At 45.6% G+C, this 19,470-nt stretch overlaps 1 protein-coding gene across 1 annotated transcript in view; it reads right to left on the reverse strand.

The window, feature by feature from the left end:
* Nucleotides 1–504: 504 nt before the first annotated feature.
* Nucleotides 505–19,470, reverse strand: part of alg5 (ALG5 dolichyl-phosphate beta-glucosyltransferase) — a 24,490-nt gene continuing 5,524 nt past the window's right edge. The window contains exons 4-10 of the mRNA XM_014129767.2: nucleotides 18,391–18,459; nucleotides 18,047–18,139; nucleotides 17,630–17,743; nucleotides 14,107–14,166; nucleotides 10,305–10,456; nucleotides 9,628–9,713; nucleotides 505–1,346 (exon numbers count right to left, since the gene is read on the reverse strand). Of these exons, the coding sequence (XP_013985242.2) occupies nucleotides 1,231–1,346; nucleotides 9,628–9,713; nucleotides 10,305–10,456; nucleotides 14,107–14,166; nucleotides 17,630–17,743; nucleotides 18,047–18,139; nucleotides 18,391–18,459 (690 nt within the window). The 3' untranslated portion in view covers nucleotides 505–1,230. The remainder of the gene's footprint in view (nucleotides 1,347–9,627; nucleotides 9,714–10,304; nucleotides 10,457–14,106; nucleotides 14,167–17,629; nucleotides 17,744–18,046; nucleotides 18,140–18,390; nucleotides 18,460–19,470) is intronic.

Here is a 19,470-nt window from a genome sequence, read left to right on the forward strand (position 1 = left end):
TATGGGAAGCAGAGTGAATATGGGTTGCTATGGGAACCAGAGTTAATATGGGTTGCTATGGGAACTAGAGTTTTCTAAAGCACTCTGGGGTGAAGTTCTTATCTAGGTGCAGGTCTAGGATCAGTATCCTCTCCCCCAATCCTAACCTCAACCGTTCAGACAGGGAAATGCTAAACTGACCCAAGATCAGTGTCTAGAGGAAACTTAACCCTACACCATTACAGGGTTGGTACCTCTCAGTATTCTCCACTCAATATAGTGGAGATCATTGTTATAACATATTGTAGAGAATTCGAAGGGCAGCCCTGGACGAGACACAAAAATGGGCCCAGCAACTGTCAACCCAACACCTTACCCATAATGCCAAGAGATCCTAACCCCTTGACAAGGTGTTTGGTTAAGGTCACTACGATATTTATAAGAATTGCATTTTGCATTTAATTTCTTCTAAGCCACATTACCAGTTACATGTGATAATAATTAACATGAATAAAAAACATGTAATCATCAGAGCTGATTTTCATTTAATTTGGTTCAGTCCATCCTTCTACATTTACATACCTATACAACCACCTAACCCTCTCTAACACATTGAAAATGACACCTTCCATTTCACCTGATCAAACTCACGATAAAAACCAAAACATGATACATTTGATCCCTCAGCGATAGTCAACCTCCCTCTTTACCCGCCCAAACAGTTTTACAGAAAAAAATACAAATAAATGAGTGACATGGAACACGGATTGATCATGTGTGTGTCTGAAACCGTGGCAATGGCATGTTACCATGGACACCACAAACCATTTTCAGGTGAAGGAAAGAAACAAAGATTCTGAACCTGGCAATAGGTGGGACAGACCGGGACCTGTCAATCAATCATTTAAAGATTTCTCAGCCAATGGTAATGTTCGAAAGAGAACATAACCCTCCCATTGATTCCATGGATGCATCTCAATAGTCTAAAAATAGCTTCCTCTCCTCATCTCCTCGATCTGCAGAGGACATTAAAGAACTGAACAGGTGAAACTAAACTCCCAGTAGGCATCCTCTCTCTGTCCTGCTATTTCAGATCAGTGCAGCTGAAGGAGAGGACACAAAGAGAGCAAAGCCACATCAGACTATTGAGCCACAGCCCACAACTGAGTTCACGGTAATCCCGTCCAACAAGGAAGTTCATCTGGCCAATCGGAGGGCTGTCTCATTGTGTGAGGGCTGATGTGATTGGCTCTAGTCGGTCTTGCGAGGGCTTTCCAGTTTCCAGGCACCAGTGATGTAACGCAGGCGGATGAACACCAGGTCTCTACCCATCTGTAGCCAGCTCCACACTGGCACCAGTTTAGACCCTATAACAACACAGAACACATTAAGGGCTGTATCCAGGCTGTACACTTTGCATCATGCTTAAAACCTGTTAGGGCTAGGGGGCAGTATTGACACGGCTGGATAAAAAACGTACCCGATTTAATCTGGTTACTACTCCTGCCCAGTAACTAGAATATGCATATAATTATTGGCTTCGGATAGAAAACACTCCAAAGTTTCTAAAACTGTTTGAATGGTGTCTGTGAGTATAACAGAACTCAAATGGCAGGTCAAAACCTGAGAAGATTCTGTACAGGAAGTACCCTGTCTGACCATTTCTTGAACTTCTTTGCCATCTCTATCAATTACAAAGGATCTCTGCTATAACGTGACACTTCCTACGTCTCACATGGTCTCTCAGAAGGCGGCAAAAAGCTGAATCGTGGCTTTGCAGGCTCTGGCTGAAACAAAGTAGCGAGTTTGGGTAGTGGCTGGTTACAGTACTGTGAGACTCAGGCTCGTGCCCGCGTCGACCGAAAGCTTTCTTTTCCTTTGTCTGTTTACCTAAAAGGATATTCCCGGTTGGAATATTATCGCTTTTTTACAAGAAAAATGGCATAAAAATGGATTTTAAACAGCGGTTGACATGCTTCGAAGTACGGTAATGAAATATTTAGATTTTTTTTGTCAGGAATTGCGCCATGCGCGCGACCCTTATTTACCATTCGGATAGTGTCTGGAACGCACAAACAAAACGCCGCTATTCGGATATAACGATGGATTATTTTGGACCAAACCAACATTTGTTATTGAAGTAGCAGTCCTGGGAGTGCATTCTGACGAAGACAACAAAAGGTAATCAAACTTTTGTAATAGTAAATCTGATTTTGGTGAAGGCTAAACTTGCCGGGTGTCTAAATAGCTAGCCCGTGATGGCTGGGCTATGTACTTAGAATATTGCAAAATGTGCTTTCACCAAAAAGCTATTTTAAAATCGGACATATCGAGTGCATAGAGGAGTTCTGTATCTATAATTCTTAAAATAATTGTTATGCTTTTTGTGAACGTTTATCGTGAGTAATTTAGTAAATTGTTAGTAAATTCCCCGGAACTAGTATGCTAGTTCTGAACTTCACATGCCAATGTAAAAAGCTGGTTTTTGATATAAATATGAACTTGATTGAACAAAACATGCATGTATTGTATAACATAATGTCCTAGGGTTGTCATCTGATGAAGATCATCAAAGGTTAGTGCTGCATTTAGCTGTGGTTTGGGTTTATGTGACATTATATGCTAGCTTGAAAAATGGGTGTCTGATTATTTCTGGCTGGGTACTCTGCTGACATAATCTAATGTTTTGCTTTCGTTGTAAAGCCTTTTTGAAATCGGACAGTGTGGTTAGATTAACGAGAGTCTTGTCTTTAAAATGCTGTAAAATAGTCATATGTTTGAGAAATTGAAGTAATAGCATTTCTAAGGTATTTGAAAATCGCGCCACTGGATTAGACTGGCTGTTACGTAGGTGGGACGAATTCGTCCCGCCTAGCCCAGAGAGGTTAAGAAGAACAGCCTTTAGCTTTGGTATATTGTTCATATACCCCACCCCCTCTGGTCTTATAGCTTCATTATATTCCACCCCCTCTGGACTTATAGCTTCATTATACCCCACCCCCTCTAGCCTTATAGCTTCATTATACCCCACCCCCTCTGGCCTTATAGCTTCATTATACCCCACCCCCTCTAGCATTATAGCTTCATTATACCCCACCCCCTCTGGCCTTATAGCTTCATTATACCCCACCCCCTCTAGCATTATAGCTTCATTATACCCCACCCCCTCTGGCCTTATAGCTTCATTATACCCCACCCCTCTGGCCTTATAGCTTCATTATACCCCACCCCCTCTGGCCTTATAGCTTCATTATACCCCACCCCCTCTGGCCTTATAGCTTCATTATACCCCACCCCCTCTGGCCTTATAGCTTCATTATACCCCACCCCCTCTGGCCTTATAGCTTCATTATACCCCACAACCTCTAGCCTTATAGCTTCATTATACCCCACCCCCTCTGGCCTTATAGCTTCATTATACCCCACCCCCTCTGGCCTTATAGCTTCATTATACCCCACCCCCTCTGGCCTTATAGCTTCATTATACCCCACCCCCTCTGGCCTTATAGCTTCATTATACCCCACCCCTCTGGCCACATAGCTTCATTAGACCCCACCCCCTCTGGACTTATAGCTTCATTATACCCCACCCCCTCTGGCCTTATAGCTTCATTATACCCCACCCCCTCTGGTCTTATAGCTTCATTATACCCCACCCCTCTGGCCACATAGCTTCATTATACCCCACCCCCTCTGGCCACATAGCTTCATTATACCCCACCCCCTCTAGCCTTATAGCTTCATTATACCCCACCCCCTCTGGTCTTGTAGCTTCATTATACCCCACCCCTCTGGTCTTGTAGCTTCATTATACCCCACCCCCTCTGGTCTTGTAGCTTCATTATACCCCACCCCCTCTGGCCTTGAAGCTTCATTATACCCCACCCCCTCTGGACTTATAGCTTCATTATACCCCACCCCTCTGGACTTATAGCTTCATTATACCCCACCCCCTCTAGCCTTATAGCTTCATTATACCCCACCCCCTCTGGCCTTATAGCTTCATTATACCCCACCCCTCTGGCCTTATAGCTTCATTATACCCCACCCCCTCTGGCCTTATAGCTTCATTATACCCCACCCCCTCTGGCCTTATAGCTTCATTATACCCCACCCCCTCTGGCCTTATAGCTTCATTATACCCCACCCCCTCTGGACTTATAGCTTCATTATACCCCACCCCCTCTGGACTTATAGCTTCATTATAACCAGCTTATAACACCTCAAGCCAGCAGGCAGCCTAGCGGTTAAGATGGGTTATAACCTTATAAACACATTACAGCAGGTCTCTACTCATCTTTAGCCAGCTCCAAACTGCCACCAGCTTTTTAACCGGTTACGATAAGGTCACTAGGTTGAAACCACTACCATATCAATTAACCAGTAGCCCACGAATAGAAACATCTGAGACACTAAAACACATGCAGGAGCGCCAATCTACTTAGCTATTCTATCATTTTAAATGACAGGACAGTTAAGAGTCGGGAGACTGGTTAGCAGTGAGGGGGAAAGAGCCGAGGCTGGGGTTCGGTCACCGTGGGGACCTGTGTGGTCTGGGTGTTACTGCTGGACCACACCGCTGAACTTTAAAACACATATCTAATGTAAAATACCAGCACAGCGCTGTAAGAAAGTCAGGTTTCAGGCCTACATAAGTAAAACAACCCAAACAAGTTCGATAGGCTAAAACCTGAAGTTACAGTTCGTAAGACTGAATATGACACTATTGATTATCCACCTTAAAACTCACCTCTCATACAGTGCCTTGCGAAAGTATTCGGCCCCCTTAAGTTAATACTTTGTAGCGCCACCTTTTGCTGCGATTACAGCTGTAAGTCGCTTGGGGTATGTCTCTATCAGTTTTGCAGATCAAGAGACTGACATTTTTGCCCATTCCTCCTTGCAAAACAGCTCGAGCTCAGTGAGGTTGGATGGAGAGCGTTTGTGAACAGCAGTTTTCAGTTCTTTCCACAGATTCTCGATTGGATTCAGGTCTGGACTTTGACTTGGCCATTCTAACACCTGGATATGTTTATTTGTTAACCATTCCATTGTAGATTTTGCTTTATGTTTTGGATCATTGTCTTGTTGGAAGACAAATCTCCGTCCCAGTCTCAGGTCTTTTGCAGACTCCATCAGGTTTTCTTCCAGAATGGTCCTGTATTTGGCTCCATCCATCTTCCCATCAATTTTAACCATCTTCCCTGCCCCTGCTGAAGAAAAGCAGGCCCAAACCATGATGCTGCCACCACCATGTTTGACACTGGGGATGGTGTATTCAGGGTGATGAGCTGTGTTGCTTTTACGCCATACATAACGTTTTGCATTGTTGCCAAAAAGTTCGATTTTGGTTTCATCTGACCAGAGCACCTTCTTCCACATGTTTGGTGTGTCTCCCAGGTGGCTAGTGGCAAACTTTAAACGACACTTTTTATGGATATCTTTAAGAAATGGCTTTCTTCTTGTCACTCTTCCATAAAGGCCAGATTTGTGCAGTATACGACTGATTGTTGTCCTATGGACAGAGTCTCCCACCTCAGCTGTAGATCTCTGCAGATCATCCAGAGTGATCATGGGCCTCTTGGCTGCATCTCTGATCAGTCTTCTCCTTGTATGAGCTGAAAGTTTAGAGGGACGGCCGGGTCTTCGTAGATTTGCAGTGGTCTGATACTCATTTTTTACATTTTTTTACATTTTAGTCATTTAGCAGACGCTGTTATCCAGAGCGACTTACAGTAGTGAATACAGTTCATACATTTCATTTCATACATTTTTTTTTCTCCATACTGGCCCCCCGTGGGAATCGAACCCACAACTCCTTCCATTTTAATATTATCGCTTGCACAGTGCTCCTTGGGATGTTTAAAGCTTGGGAAATCTTTTTGTATCCAAATCTGGCTTTAAACTTCTCCACAACAGTATCTCGGACCTGCCTGGTGTGTTCCTTGTTCTTCATGATGCTCTCTGCGCTTTAAACGGACCTCTGAGACTATCACAGAGCAGGTGCATTTATACGGAGACTTGATTACACACAGGTGGATTCTATTTATCATCATTAGTCATTTAGGTCAACATTGGATCATTCAGAGATCCTCACTGAACTTCTGGAGAGAGTTTGCTGCACTGAAAGTAAAGGGGCTGAATAATTTTGCACGGCCAATTTTTCAGTTTTTTATTTGTTAAAAAAGTTTGAAATATCCAATAAATTTCATTCCACTTCATGATTGTGTCCCACTTGTTGTTGATTCTTCACAAAAAATTACAGTTTTATATCTTTATGTTTGAAGCCTGAAATGTGGCAAAAGGTCGAAAAGTTCAAGGGGGCCGAATACTTTCGCAAGGCACTGTACATATGCACATATATATACATATATATATATACATATATATATATACATATATATATATACACACACACACACACACACACATACATACATACATACATACATACATACATACATATATATATATATATATTAGGGTTGAATAGTGGTAACCGGGTTACCAAGATTTCCCACCCAAACCCGCTCCCTTTTCCCAGGATACTGCGAGAAACCGGTCAATTATAATAAATGATATATATATGAACAGCATGCTGTGAAATGGAACTGTTAAATGATATGCAATGTCTAAATCTGGCTTCTCTATGGGTCATGGCCTAATCTCTGCTATAGACAGCGTGAGGATAGACAGCGTGAGGATAGACAGCGTTTTTTCTTGTGAATGATGGGTTATACATAAGCTAAGCTTCGAACTTATAGCCTCTGTCTCTTGCGCAATACGCCCCTGCACTCCGTTGGCCATTCTCCTTCACGCTCCTAAACTAGAACAGCTTGCTGGCCATTCTCCTTCACGCTCCTAAACTAGAACAGCTTGCTGGCCATTCTCCTTCACGCTCCTAAACTAGAACAGCTTGCTGGCCATTTCTCCTTCACGCTCCTAAACTAGAACAGCTTGCTGGCCATGCTCCTTCACGCTCCTAAACTAGAACAGCTTGCTGGCCATTCTCCTTCACGCTCCTAAACTAGAACATCTTGCTGGCCATTTCTCCTTCACGCTCCTAAACTAGAACAGCTTGTTGGCCATTCTCCTTCACGCTCCTAAACTAGAACAGCTTGTTGGCCATTCTCCTTCACGCTCCTAAACTAGAACAGCTTGCTGGCCATTCTCCTTCACGCTCCTAAACTAGAACAGCTTGCTGGCCATTCTCCTTCACGCTCCTAAACTAGAACAGCTTGCTGGCCATTCTCCTTCACGCTCCTAAACTAGAACAGCTTGCTGGCCATTCTCCTTCACGCTCCTAAACTAGAACAGCTTGCTGGCCATTCTCCTTCACGCTCCTAAACTAGAACAGCTTGCTGGCCATTCTCCTTCACGCTCCTAAACTAGAACAGCTTGTTGGCCATTCTCCTTCACGCTCCTAAACTAGAACAGCTTGCTGGCCATTCTCCTTCACGCTCCTAAACTAGAACAGCTTGCTGGCCATTCTCCTTCACGCTCCTAAACTAGAACAGCTTGCTGGCCATTTCTCCTTCACGCTCCTAAACTAGAACATCTTGCTGGCCATTCTCCTTCACGCTCCTAAACTAGAACATCTTGCTGGATATTTCTCCTTCACGCTCCTAAACTAGAACATCTTGCTGGCCATTCTCCTTCACGCTCCTAAACTAGAACAGCTTGTTGGCCATTTCTCCTTCACGCTCCTAAACTAGAACAGCTTGCTGGCCATTCTCCTTCACGCTCCTAAACTAGAACAGCTTGTTGGCCATTCTCCTTCACGCTCCTAAACTAGAACATCTTGCTGGCCATTCTCCTTCACGCTCCTAAACTAGAACAGCTTGCTGGCCATTCTCCTTCACGCTCCTAAACTAGAACAGCTTGCTGGCCATTCTCCTTCACGCTCCTAAACTAGAACAGCTTGCTGGCCATTCTCCTTCACGCTCCTAAACTAGAACAGCTTGCTGGCCATTCTCCTTCACGCTCCTAAACTAGAACAGCTTGCTGGCCATTCTCCTTCACGCTCCTAAACTAGAACAGCTTGCTGGCCATTCTCCTTCACGCTCCTAAACTAGAACAGCTTGCTGGCCATTCTCCTTCACGCTCCTAAACTAGAACAGCTTGCTGGCCATTCTCCTTCACGCTCCTAAACTAGAACAGCTTTCTGGCCATTCTCCTTCACGCTCCTAAACTAGAACAGCTTGTTGGCCATTCTCCTTCACGCTCCTAAACTAGAACAGCTTGCTGGCCATTCTCCTTCACGCTCCTAAACTAGAACAGCTTGCTGGCCATTCTCCTTCACGCTCCTAAACTAGAACAGCTTGCTGGCCATTCTCCTTCACGCTCCTAAACTAGAACAGCTTGTTGGCCATTTCTCCTTCACGCTCCTAAACTAGAACATCTTGCTGGCCATTCTCCTTCACGCTCCTAAACTAGAACAGCTTGTTGGCCATTTCTCCTTCACGCTCCTAAACTAGAACAGCTTGCTGGCCATTCTCCTTCACGCTCCTAAACTAGAACAGCTTGCTGGCCATTCCCCTTCACGCTCCTAAACTAGAACATCTTGCTGGCCAATTCTCCTTCACGCTCCTAAACTAGAACAGCTTGCTGGCCATTCTCCTTCACGCTCCTAAACTAGAACAGCTTGTTGGATATTTTTTATACTAATAGACTATAGGAAGAGGGACGCAAGCTCTTGTTTGCTGAATGTTATATACAGCAGCCAATATAACTCACGGCCACAGGCCAGGCAGTTTGAAAGAAGAGCGAACGTGTGATGGCATTAGCCTATATAACAGTTATTTGTTAAAACTCCTAACCATTCAATCTTTCGTGAAGAGAAGTGATCGCCGTCTGCATCTTATTCGAGTCCAATATTATTTCAAGGATGTCATTAGAATGATGAAGATGAGGACAACGAAACTTATTTCATGTAACAGTTGAAAGCGAGGAGGGAATGAAGCAACGAGAGAGAGAGAGAGGAGGTAGGCTAATAGCATTATGGGAAATATTATGAAAGGTAAATATGCGTCAGCCTACCAATTAAATATATTTATTTAAATAGACCCTATTATATACAAATTCGCTACATGTCCTGCACCAGAATCACATGTTCTCTCCCAGCTTCCTGGTTTGAATGAGGAGCGTAATTCCTGTCTATATAATACAGTATAATTCAATACAGTACAATAACACAATACGTTAGCCTACTGGAGCTAGTTTCCTTTATTTACCCAAGAGGCTATATGTAGGTCCATTGGATAACAGCACAATCATTTGGGCTTTTATGGGCTTGTGATCATTAAATCTCTTTAACGTAGGGGTCATGAATATCTTTAACGTAGGGGTCATTAAATCTCTTTAATGTAGGGATCATTCAATATCTTTACCGTAGGGATCATCAGAGTCAGGTAGCATCAGGTTAGAATGTTCATGCTGATCAAAGCTCTAATCAAATCCAGACATATTAATCTGCTTTATGCTTTAGAATGACAGTGCCAGTTTTGGCGGGAAATACAGGATTAACTGGGAGAAAAGTTATTTCTTCTCGGGATGGAATTTTTTTTAAATACCGGGGAAATATTCAACGCTAGTGTGTATGTTTAAGTATGAGAGACTCACCTGTCTCAGTACAGTTGACAGACTTACCTTCAATCTCAGTCCAGTTGACGGCCACCTCGGCTATGGGGATCTTAAAGCACTGAGCGATGTACAGCAGCTCCACGTCAAAGGCCCTGTGGAACAGTATCACACCATATTCAGTACTGGTCCTTGACTAGTAAACTTTTCTTTTCCGTCACGATCAAGTTGTTTAGAGACTATACCAGTGCACCGTTTATTCAAATTGTAGTTATTTGAAGTACAGATTGTGAAAAATTGTGTGTTAATGGTCCCGTCCAGAGAGAGAGAGAGAGACCGTACCATTGCTCCATTCAATTTCAAGTTGTAGTTATTGTGCGTAAAATGAGAGACCGTACCACTGCGCCAGAGAGAAGGTCTTGCACTTTCCCCATACGTTTTCTTGTTTAAATTAAACCATCTAATTACTATGTAATAACCATCATTCACAACATAAAAATATAAGGAGAGGTAAAATTTGCTCCTTCAGATAAGTTTTTGAAGGGGTTAGAATAGAACTACCCTGTTATTATAGAATTTCTTATAGCAGGTAAACATTGGAATAAGAAAGAGAGAGACCTTACTATCGCTCCACGTGCAGGGAGGATAATTATTTAACTAAGTAGAATACAATAGGAGGTAAACACCAATACATTTTGGTATTGGGTGAGCGGTTAAGTTAGCGTTTGGGGGTGGGGGTACCTTACCATCGCTCCACGTGTAGGGAGGAGAAGGTCTTGAGGGCGGCCTCGCGGGTGAAGAGCTTGAAGCCACACTGCGTGTCCTTGATGCCTCGCACACAGAAAAACCAAACCAGGAAGTGGAACCCATACATCAGGAACGTACGGAACATAGACCGCTACCATGGAAACACAAAAAAAACTAATCCATCTACAAGACCAAGGTGTCTTTTTTGGGGGGGGGGGCATCTATGCATTTCATCACAGGGTTACTAGGTGAGGGAGAGAGAGAGAGAGAGTGTGAGTGAGTGAGGAGAGATGGCAAAAAGAGAGAAGAGAGATGGCAAAAAGAGAGATGGCAAAAAGAGAGAAGAGAGATGAGAGAGAGAGAGAGGGGAGAAAGAGAGAGAGAGGGGAGAAAGAGAGAGAGAGGGGAGAAAGAGAGAGAGACCGAGAGAAAGAGAAAGACCGAGATGGGAGAAAGAGAGAGATGGGAGAAAGAGATGGGAGAAAGAGAGAGAGATGGGAGAAAGAGATGGGAGAAAGAGATGGGAGAAAGAGATGGGAGAAAGGGAGAAAGATGGGAGAAAGAGAGAGAGAAAGAAAGAGAAAGAGAGAGGGGAGAAAGAGAAAGAGAGAGGGGAGAAAGAGAAAGGGGAGAAAGAGAGGGGAGAAAGAGAGAGGGGAGAAAGAGAGAGAGAGGGGAGAAAGAAAGAGAGGAGAAAGAAAGAGAGAGATGGGAGAAAGCGAGAGAGATGGGAGAAAGCGAGAGAGATGGGAGAAAGCGAGAGAGATGGGAGAAAGAGAGAGAGATGGGAGAAAGAGAGAGAGATGGGAGAAAGAGAGAGCGGGGAGAAAGAGAGAGTGAGGAGAAAGATGGGAGAAAGAGAGAGAGATGGGAGAAAGAGAGAGAGATGGGAGAAAGAGACAGATGGGAGAAAGAGAGAGATGGGAGAAAGAGAGAGAGATGGGAGAAAGAGAGAGAGAGATGGGAGAAAGAGAGAGAGATGGGAGAAAGAGAGAGAGATGGGAGAAAGAGAGAGAGATGGGAGAAAGAGAGAGATGGGAGAAAGAGAGAGAGATGGGAGAAAGAGAGAGAGATGGGAGAAAGAGAAAGAGATGGGAGAAAGAGAAAGATGGGAGAAAGAGAAAGATGGGAGAAAGAGAAAGATGGGAGAAAGAGAAAGATGGGAGAAAGAGAAAGATGGGAGAAAGAGAGAGAGATGGGAGAAAGAGAAAGATGGGAGAAAGAGAGAGAGATGGGAGAAAGAGAGAGAGATGGGAGAAAGAGATGGGAGAAAGAGAGAGAGATGGGAGAAAGAGAGAGAGATGGGAGAAAGAGAGAGAGAAAGAGATGGGAGAAAGAGATGGGAGAAAGAGAGAGAGATGGGAGAAAGAGAGAGAGAAAGAGATGGGAGAAAGAGAGAGAGATGGGAGAAAGAGAAAGAGAGATGGGAGAAAGAGATGGGAGAAAGCGAGAGAGAGATGGGAGAAAGAGATGGGAGAAAGCGAGAGAGAGATGGGAGAAAGCGAGCGAGAGATGGGAGAAAGCGAGAGAGATGGGAGAAAGCGAGAGAGATGGGAGAAAGCGAGAGAGATGGGAGAAAGCGAGAGAGATGGGAGAAAGCGAGAGAGATGGGAGAAAGCGAGAGAGAGGGAGAAAGAGAGAGCGGGAGAAAGAGAGAGCGGGGAGAAAGAGAGAGCGGGAGAAAGAGAGAGATGGGAGAAAGAGAGAGATGGGAGAAAGAGAGAGATGGGAGAAAGAGAAAGATGGGAGAAAGAGAAAGATGGGAGAAAGAGAGAGAGATGGGAGAAAGAGAGAGAGATGGGAGAAGAGAGAGAGATGGGAGAAAGAGAGAGAGATGGGAGAGAGAGAGAGATGGGAGAAAGAGAGAGATGGGAGAAAGAGAGAGAGATGGGAGAAAGAGAGAGAGATGGGAGAAAGAGAGAGAGAGATGGGAGAAAGAGAGAGAGAGATGGGAGAAAGAGAGAGAGAGATGGGAGAAAGAGAGAGAGAGATGGGAGAAAGAGAGAGAGATGGGAGAAAGAGAGAGAGAGATGGGAGAAAGAGAGAGAGATGGGAGAAAGAGAGAGAGATGGGAGAAAGAGAGAGAGAAAGAGATGGGAGAAAGATGGGAGAAAGAGACAGAGATGGGAGAAAGAGACAGAGATGGGAGAAAGATGGGAGAAAGAGAGAGATGGGAGAAAGCGAGAGAGATGGGAGAAAGAGAGAGATGGGAGAAAGAGAGAGTGGGGAGAAAGAGAGAGAGTGAGGAGAAAGAGAGAGAGTGAGGAGAAAGAGAGAAAGATGGGAGAAAGAGACAGAGATGGGAGAAAGATGGGAGAAAGAGAGAGAGTGAGGAGAAAGAGAGAGTGGGGAGAAAGAGAGAGAGTGAGGAGAAAGAGAGAGAGTGAGGAGAAAGAGAGAGAGTGAGGAGAAAGAGAGAGTGGGGAGAAAGAGAGAGAGTGAGGAGAAAGAGAGAGAGTGAGGAGAAAGAGAGAGAGTGAGGAGAAAGAGAGAGAGTGAGGAGAAAGAGAGAGAGTGAGGAGAAAGAGAGAGAGTGAGGAGAAAGAGAGAGAGTGAGGAGAAAGAGAGAGAGTGAGGAGAAAGAGAGAGAGTGAGGAGAAAGAGAGAGAGTGAGGAGAAAGAGAGAGATGGGAGAAAGAGAGAGTGGGGAGAAAGAGAGAGTGAGGAGAAAGAGAGAGAGTGAGGAGAAAGAGAGAGAGTGAGGAGAAAGAGAGAGAGTGAGGAGAAAGAGAGAGAGATGGGAGAAAGAGAAAGATGGGAGAGAGAGACAGAGATGGGAGAAAGATGGGAGAAAGAGACAGAGATGGGAGAAAGATGGGAGAAAGAGACAGAGATGGGAGAAAGCGAGAGAGATGGGAGAAAGAGAGAGAGATGGGAGAAAGAGACAGAGATGGGAGAAAGAGAGAGAGATGGGAGAAAGCGAGAGAGATGGGAGAAAGAGAGAGAGATGGGAGAAAGAGAGAGAGATGGGAGAAAGAGAGAGAGATGGGAGAAAGAGAGAGAGATGGGAGAAAGAGAGAGAGATGGGAGAAAGCGAGAGAGATGGGAGAAAGAGAGAGAGATGGGAGAAAGAGAGAGAGATGGGAGAAAGAGAGAAAGATGGGAGAAAGAGAGAGAGATGGGAGAAAGAGAGAGAGATGGGAGAAAGAGAGAGAGATGGGAGAAAGAGAGAGAAAGATGGGAGAAAGAGAGAGAAAGATGGGAGAAAGCGAGAGAGATGGGAGAAAGCGAGAGAGATGGGAGAAAGCGAGAGAGATGGGAGAAAGCGAGAGAGATGGGAGAAAGCGAGAGATGGGAGAAAGCGAGAGAGATGGGAGAAAGAGAGAGAGATGGGAGAAAGAGAGAGAATGGGAGAAAGAGAGATGGGAGAAGGAGATGGGAGAAAGAGAGAGAGATGGGAGAAAGCGAGAGAGATGGGAGAAAGCGAGAGATGGGAGAAAGCGAGAGATGGGAGAAAGCGAGAGATGGGAGAAAGAGAGAGATGGGAGAAAGAGAGAGATGGGAGAAAGAGAGAGATGGGAGAAAGAGAGAGATGGGAGAAAGAGAGAGATGGGAGAAAGAGAGAGATGGGAGAAAGAGAGAGATGGGAGAAAGAGAGAGATGGGAGAAAGAGAGAGATGGCAGAAAGCGAGAGAGGAGAAAGAGAGAGATGGCAGAAAGAGAGAGAGGAGAAAGAGAGAGATGGCAGAAAGAGAGAGAGGAGAAAGAGAGAGATGGGAGAAAGAGAGAGATGGGAGAAAGAGAGAGATGGGAGAAAGAGAGAGATATGGGAGAAAGAGAGAGAGGAGAAAGAGAGCTTACCGAAGCGACTGCCTCCTCCTCCAGGTGGGCTCTGGACCCACAGGATACAGCCATGTTCTCCTGTAACACACAAACATTTCATTATTTAACTGGGATCAATACAGAAAGTCCCATTGAAATCAAATAAAATTTTATTGGTCACATACACATGTTTAGCAGATGTTATTGCTGGTGTAGCTAAATGCTTGTGTTCCTAACTCCAACAGTGCTGTAGTATCTAACCATTCACAATAATACACACACACACCTAAAAGTAAAAGTAAAAGAACGTAATTAAGAAATATATAAATATTAGGATGAGCAATGTCAGAGTAGCAATGACTAAAATACAGTAAATTAGAATACAGTATATACATATGAAATGAGTAAAGCAGTATGTAAACATTATTAATGTGACCAGAGATTCCATGTCCATGTATACAGAGCAGCAGCCTCTAAGGTGCAGGGTTGATTAACCCAATGATGGCTGTTTAACAGTCTGATGACCTTGAGATAGAAACTGTTTTTCAGTCTCTCGGTTCCTGCTTTGATGCACCTGTACTGACCTCGCCTTCTGGATGATAGTGGTGTGAACAACAGGCAGTGGCTCGGGTGGTTGATGTCCTTGATGATCTTTTTGGCTTTCCTGTGACATCGGGTGCTGTAGGTGTCCTGGAGGGCAGGTAGTTTGCCCCCGGTGATGGGTTGGGCTGACCTCACCACCCTCTGGAGAGCCTTACGGTTGCGGGCGGTGCAGTTGTCGTACCAGGCGGTGATACAGCCAGACAGGATAATCTCAGTTGTGCATCTGTAAAAGTTTGTGAGGGTCTTAGGGGCCAAGCAGAATTTCTCCAGCGTCCTGAGGTTGAAGAGGCGCAGATTGTCAGTGATGTGTACGCCGAGAAACGTGAAGCTTTTCACCTTCTCCACTGCGGTCCCGTCGATGTGGATAGGGGCGTGCTCTCTCTGCTAGTTCCTGAAGTCCACGACCAGCTCCTTCATTTTGTTGACGTTGAGCGAGAGGTTATTTTCTTGGCACCACTCCGCCAGTGCCTCACCTCCTCCCTGTAGTCTGTCTCGTCATTGTCTGTAATCAGGCCTTCTACTGTTGTGTCGTCTGCAAACTTGATGATTGAGTTGGAGGGGTGCGTGGCCACGCAGTCATGGGTGAACAGGAAGTACAGGAAAGGGCTGAGCACACACCCCTGTGGGGCCCCTGTGTTGAGGATCAGCGAAGAAGAGGTGTTATTTCCTAAGTTCACCACCTGGGGGCGGCCCGTCAGGAAGTCCAGGACCAGGTTGCAGAGGGTGGGGTTCAGACCCAGGGCCCCAAGCTTAATGATGAGCCTGGATAGTACTATGGTCTTGAAGGCTGAGTTATAGTCAATGAACAGCATTCTCACATAGGGCTTCCTCTTGTCCAGATGGGATAGGACAGTGTGCAGTGCGTCTGTGGATCTATTGGGCCGGTATGCAAATTGAAGTGGGTCTAGGGTGTCAGGTAAGGTAGAGGTGATATGATCCTTGACTAGTCTCTCAAAGCACTTCATGGTGACAGTGAGTGCTACGGGGCGATAGTCATTTAGTTCAGTTACCTTTCACTTTCTTGGGAACAGAAATAATGGTGGACATCTTGAAGCAAGTGCGGACAGTAGACTGGGATAGGGAGAGATTGAATATGTCCGTAAACACTTCAGCCACTCCAGGAATCGACTAGGGATGCAGTCTGGACCGGCAGCCTTGCAAGGGTTAACATGCCTAAATGTCTTACTCACATCGGCCACGGAGAATGAGAGCCCACAGTTTTTGGTAGCGGGCCGCGTCGGTGGCCCTGTGTTATCCTCAAAGTGGGCGAAGAAGGTGTTTAGCTTGTCCGGGAGCAAGACGTCGATGTCCGTGACGTGGCTGGTTTTCAATAGACCAGAGCAAGCTAGATCTACTCAGGCTTTTATTAAGCTAGCCAGCTTCCGTCAGTTAGCCAGCTTCAGCCAGTTAGCCAGCTTTAGCCAGTTAGCCAGCTTCAGCCAGTTAGCCAGCTTCAGCCAGTTAGCCAGCTTGAGCTTCAGTTAGCCAGCTTCAGCCAGCTTCCGTTTCAGCTTCCGTTTCAGCCAGCCAGCTTCCGTTTCAGCCAGCCAGCTTCCGTTTCAGTCAGCCAGCTTCCGTTTCAGCTTCAGTCAGCCAGCTTCCGTTTCAGCTTCAGTCAGCCAGCTTCCGTTTCAGCTTCAGTCAGCCAGCTTCCGTTTCAGCTTCAGTCAGCCAGCTTCCGTTTCAGCTTCAGTTTCAGCTTCAGCCAGCTTCCGTTTCAGTCAGCCAGCTTCCGTTTCAGTCAGCCAGCTTCCGTTTCAGTCAGCCATTCAAGCTCAGGCTTCATCCGTACGACGACGGTGGATATTGCTCGCTCCGTCTGCCACTAATTCTAGCAGGCTTGTAACTGAGCGTGCATGTCGCACATGGCTAGTTGAACGCCAAACTCTTTATTGAAACAATGCCGAAACATCAATCCACGGACATGTCAGTAGCACATTTTTAATTTGTGTCAAAATCAAATTGAAAGAAAAGTTATCTTGCAAATTCAGCAAGCTATTACTTATCGTTAATGCAGTCTTCGGTGTGCATATCAATGCACAAGCACGTCCTATCTGTGGAACAGCTCGTCGCGTTGTGGCCATAGAGCCATAGACTCTGGCACTTTGACTGTTAAACTCATGGCTACACTGGAACTACCGTCTATGGATTATATGTCTATGGTTGGTTCCCGTCTGACAGTTTGCCTTTCGCAAATTTAAAAATACACATCGCGTTGTAAAACGTAGTTGGGAAAGCAAACGCTGTCCTTACTAAAATGTGCTAAGTTATTTTTTTATTCTTTTTCTCCCTAATTTCGATCTTGTCTCATCGCTGCAACTCCCCAACAGGCTCGGGAGACGAAGGTGAAGTCACAAGTCCTCTGAAACATGACCTGCCAAACCACGCTGCTCAACGCCACGCTGCTTAACACCACGCTGCTTAACCCAGAAACCACTCCCATCAATGTGTGGGAGGACACCTGCAGGCGCCCCCAACCCATCACACAGAGTCGCTAGAGTGTGATGAGCCAAGTAAAAGCATTTGAACATTATAGGCATTTTAACATTATAATTTCTTTACACACAAAAAACATTTGATTAATAAAACATGTAATCAGACATCTTGAAGGGGATGATGACAATTTTTGTGAGAGGGAGGGAATCTCATTTCATTGGTACTCAATTTATGGCTCAGACACATCATTCAGGATAAATGGAGTTAGCCCTGAGTCAGCCTGCCCCAGAGCAGGTTCATTCTGAAGGATTTGTTGCCATAGAAACGTCCCTGGCTAAAAGATGAGCCACTTTCATGGTACCAGTTATCCTGAGTTGAACTCAGAGTTTACCAAAGCTACCTGGCTAACTCCTCAAACCTGGTAGTACAGGGCTCTGGTCAAAACAGAAACATAGTTATATAGCCTAGTCAGGGAAATGACATTTATATTCTCGACAACAGAAGCTAGAATCATAACACTCACTGGTTTAATGTTAACGTCATGAAGGCCGGCCTCCACCTTCTCCACGTCTGCAAACTTAGTGGCTCCGTCCGCGTCTGCCATCAATATGAGCTTCCCTCTGGAACTCAGAGTACCCTAAAACACACACACACACACACACTAATTCTTGTTGAAGTTGAATGTGACAGTTGTACTGAATGGCGTTCTGTTGTCATAGGCAGCGTTCTGTCCAATGAGGCAGTACTGAGTTACTACATTCAAGATAATAACCTTATTTTAAATGTGGCAGTTGCAGTGAGCAGAGATATAGAATTAAATATATGTATATTGTGTATCTCTACATTTACGAGCAGAGCTCTCACCATCCTGTGTGTGTATGTGTGTGTGTGTGTCTCACCATCCTGTGTGTGTGTGTGTGTGTGTGTGTGTGTCTCTCACCATCCTGACGGCCCCTCCTTTCCCTCTGTTTTTCACGAGGGTCAGGACTCTGACTTTGTCTGCGCCATACTTCCTGGTGTACTGCAAGGCAACCTGGGAAGGACAACACCAATACGTACACTTTACTATTACACCTATACATGTCCTGGTGTCCTGCAAGGCACGCTGGGAAGACAGGGCCAACACGTTAAAAACTATTACTCTCTTACAAATACATACATGCTTCTAACCCTCGAAAAGGGTGTCTGATTCTACCATTTTATATGGAGGAACAATATTTCTGAAAGACATATTGCTGTCAACAACAACAGTGTTTATAACAGATAGTCAACACCACGGGGTACCTCTGATGTTTGGTCACTGCTGCCGTCGTCCACCACAATGACCTCATAGGTAAACAACGGCTGCTGTTTCTGTAGGGAGAGAGAGACAGAGAGAGACAGAGACAGGAGAGAGCGAGACAGGAGAGAGAGAGAGCGAGAGACAGGAGAGAGAGAGAGGAGAGAGAGAGACAGGAGAGAGAGAGAGAGAGAGAGAGAGAGAGAGAGAGCGAGAGACAGGAGAGAGAGAGAGAGAGAGCGAGAGACAGGAGAGAGAGAGAAAGAGAGACAGGAGAGAGAGAGAAAGAGAGCGAGAGACAGAGAGAGAGAGACAGGAGAGAGAGAGAGAGAGTGAGAGACAGGAGAGAGAGAGAGAGAGAGCGAGAGACAGGAGAGAGAGAGAGAGAGAGCGAGAGACAGGAGAGAGAGAGAGAGAGAGCGAGAGACAGGAGAGAGAGAGACGGAGAGAGCGAGAGACAGGAGAGAGAGAGAGGGAGAGAGCGAGAGACAGGAGAGAGAGAGAGGGAGAGACAGGAGAGAGAGAGAGAGAGAGAGAGAGAGAGAGAGAGAGAGAGAGCGAGAGACAGGAGAGCGAGAGACAGGAGAGAGAGAGAGAGAGAGAGACGGAGAGAGAGAGAGACGAGAGAGAGAGAGAGCGAGAGACAGGAGAGAGAGAGAGAGAGAGCGAGAGACAGGAGAGAGAGAGAGAGAGAGAGCGAGAGACAGGAGAGAGAGAGAGAGAGAGCGAGAGACAGGAGAGAGAGAGAGAGAGAGCGAGAGACAGGAGAGAGAGAGAGAAGCGAGAGACAGGAGAGAGAGAGAGAGAGAGAGAGAGCGAGAGACAGGAGAGAGAGAGAGAGCGAGAGACAGGAGAGAGAGAGAGCGAGAGACAGGAGAGAGAGAGCGAGAGACAGGAGAGACAGGAGAGAGAGAGAGAGAGCGAGAGACAGGAGAGAGAGAGAGAGAGAGAGCGAGAGACAGGAGAGAGAGAGAGAGCGAGAGACAGGAGAGAGAGAGAGAGAGAGCGAGAGACAGGAGAGAGAGAGAGAGAGCGAGAGACAGGAGAGAGAGAGAGAGAGGAGAGAGAGAAGCGAGAGACAGGAG

Source organism: Salmo salar, chromosome ssa11 (genome assembly GCF_905237065.1).
Source record: "Salmo salar chromosome ssa11, Ssal_v3.1, whole genome shotgun sequence".
Lineage (NCBI taxonomy): Eukaryota > Metazoa > Chordata > Actinopteri > Salmoniformes > Salmonidae > Salmo > Salmo salar.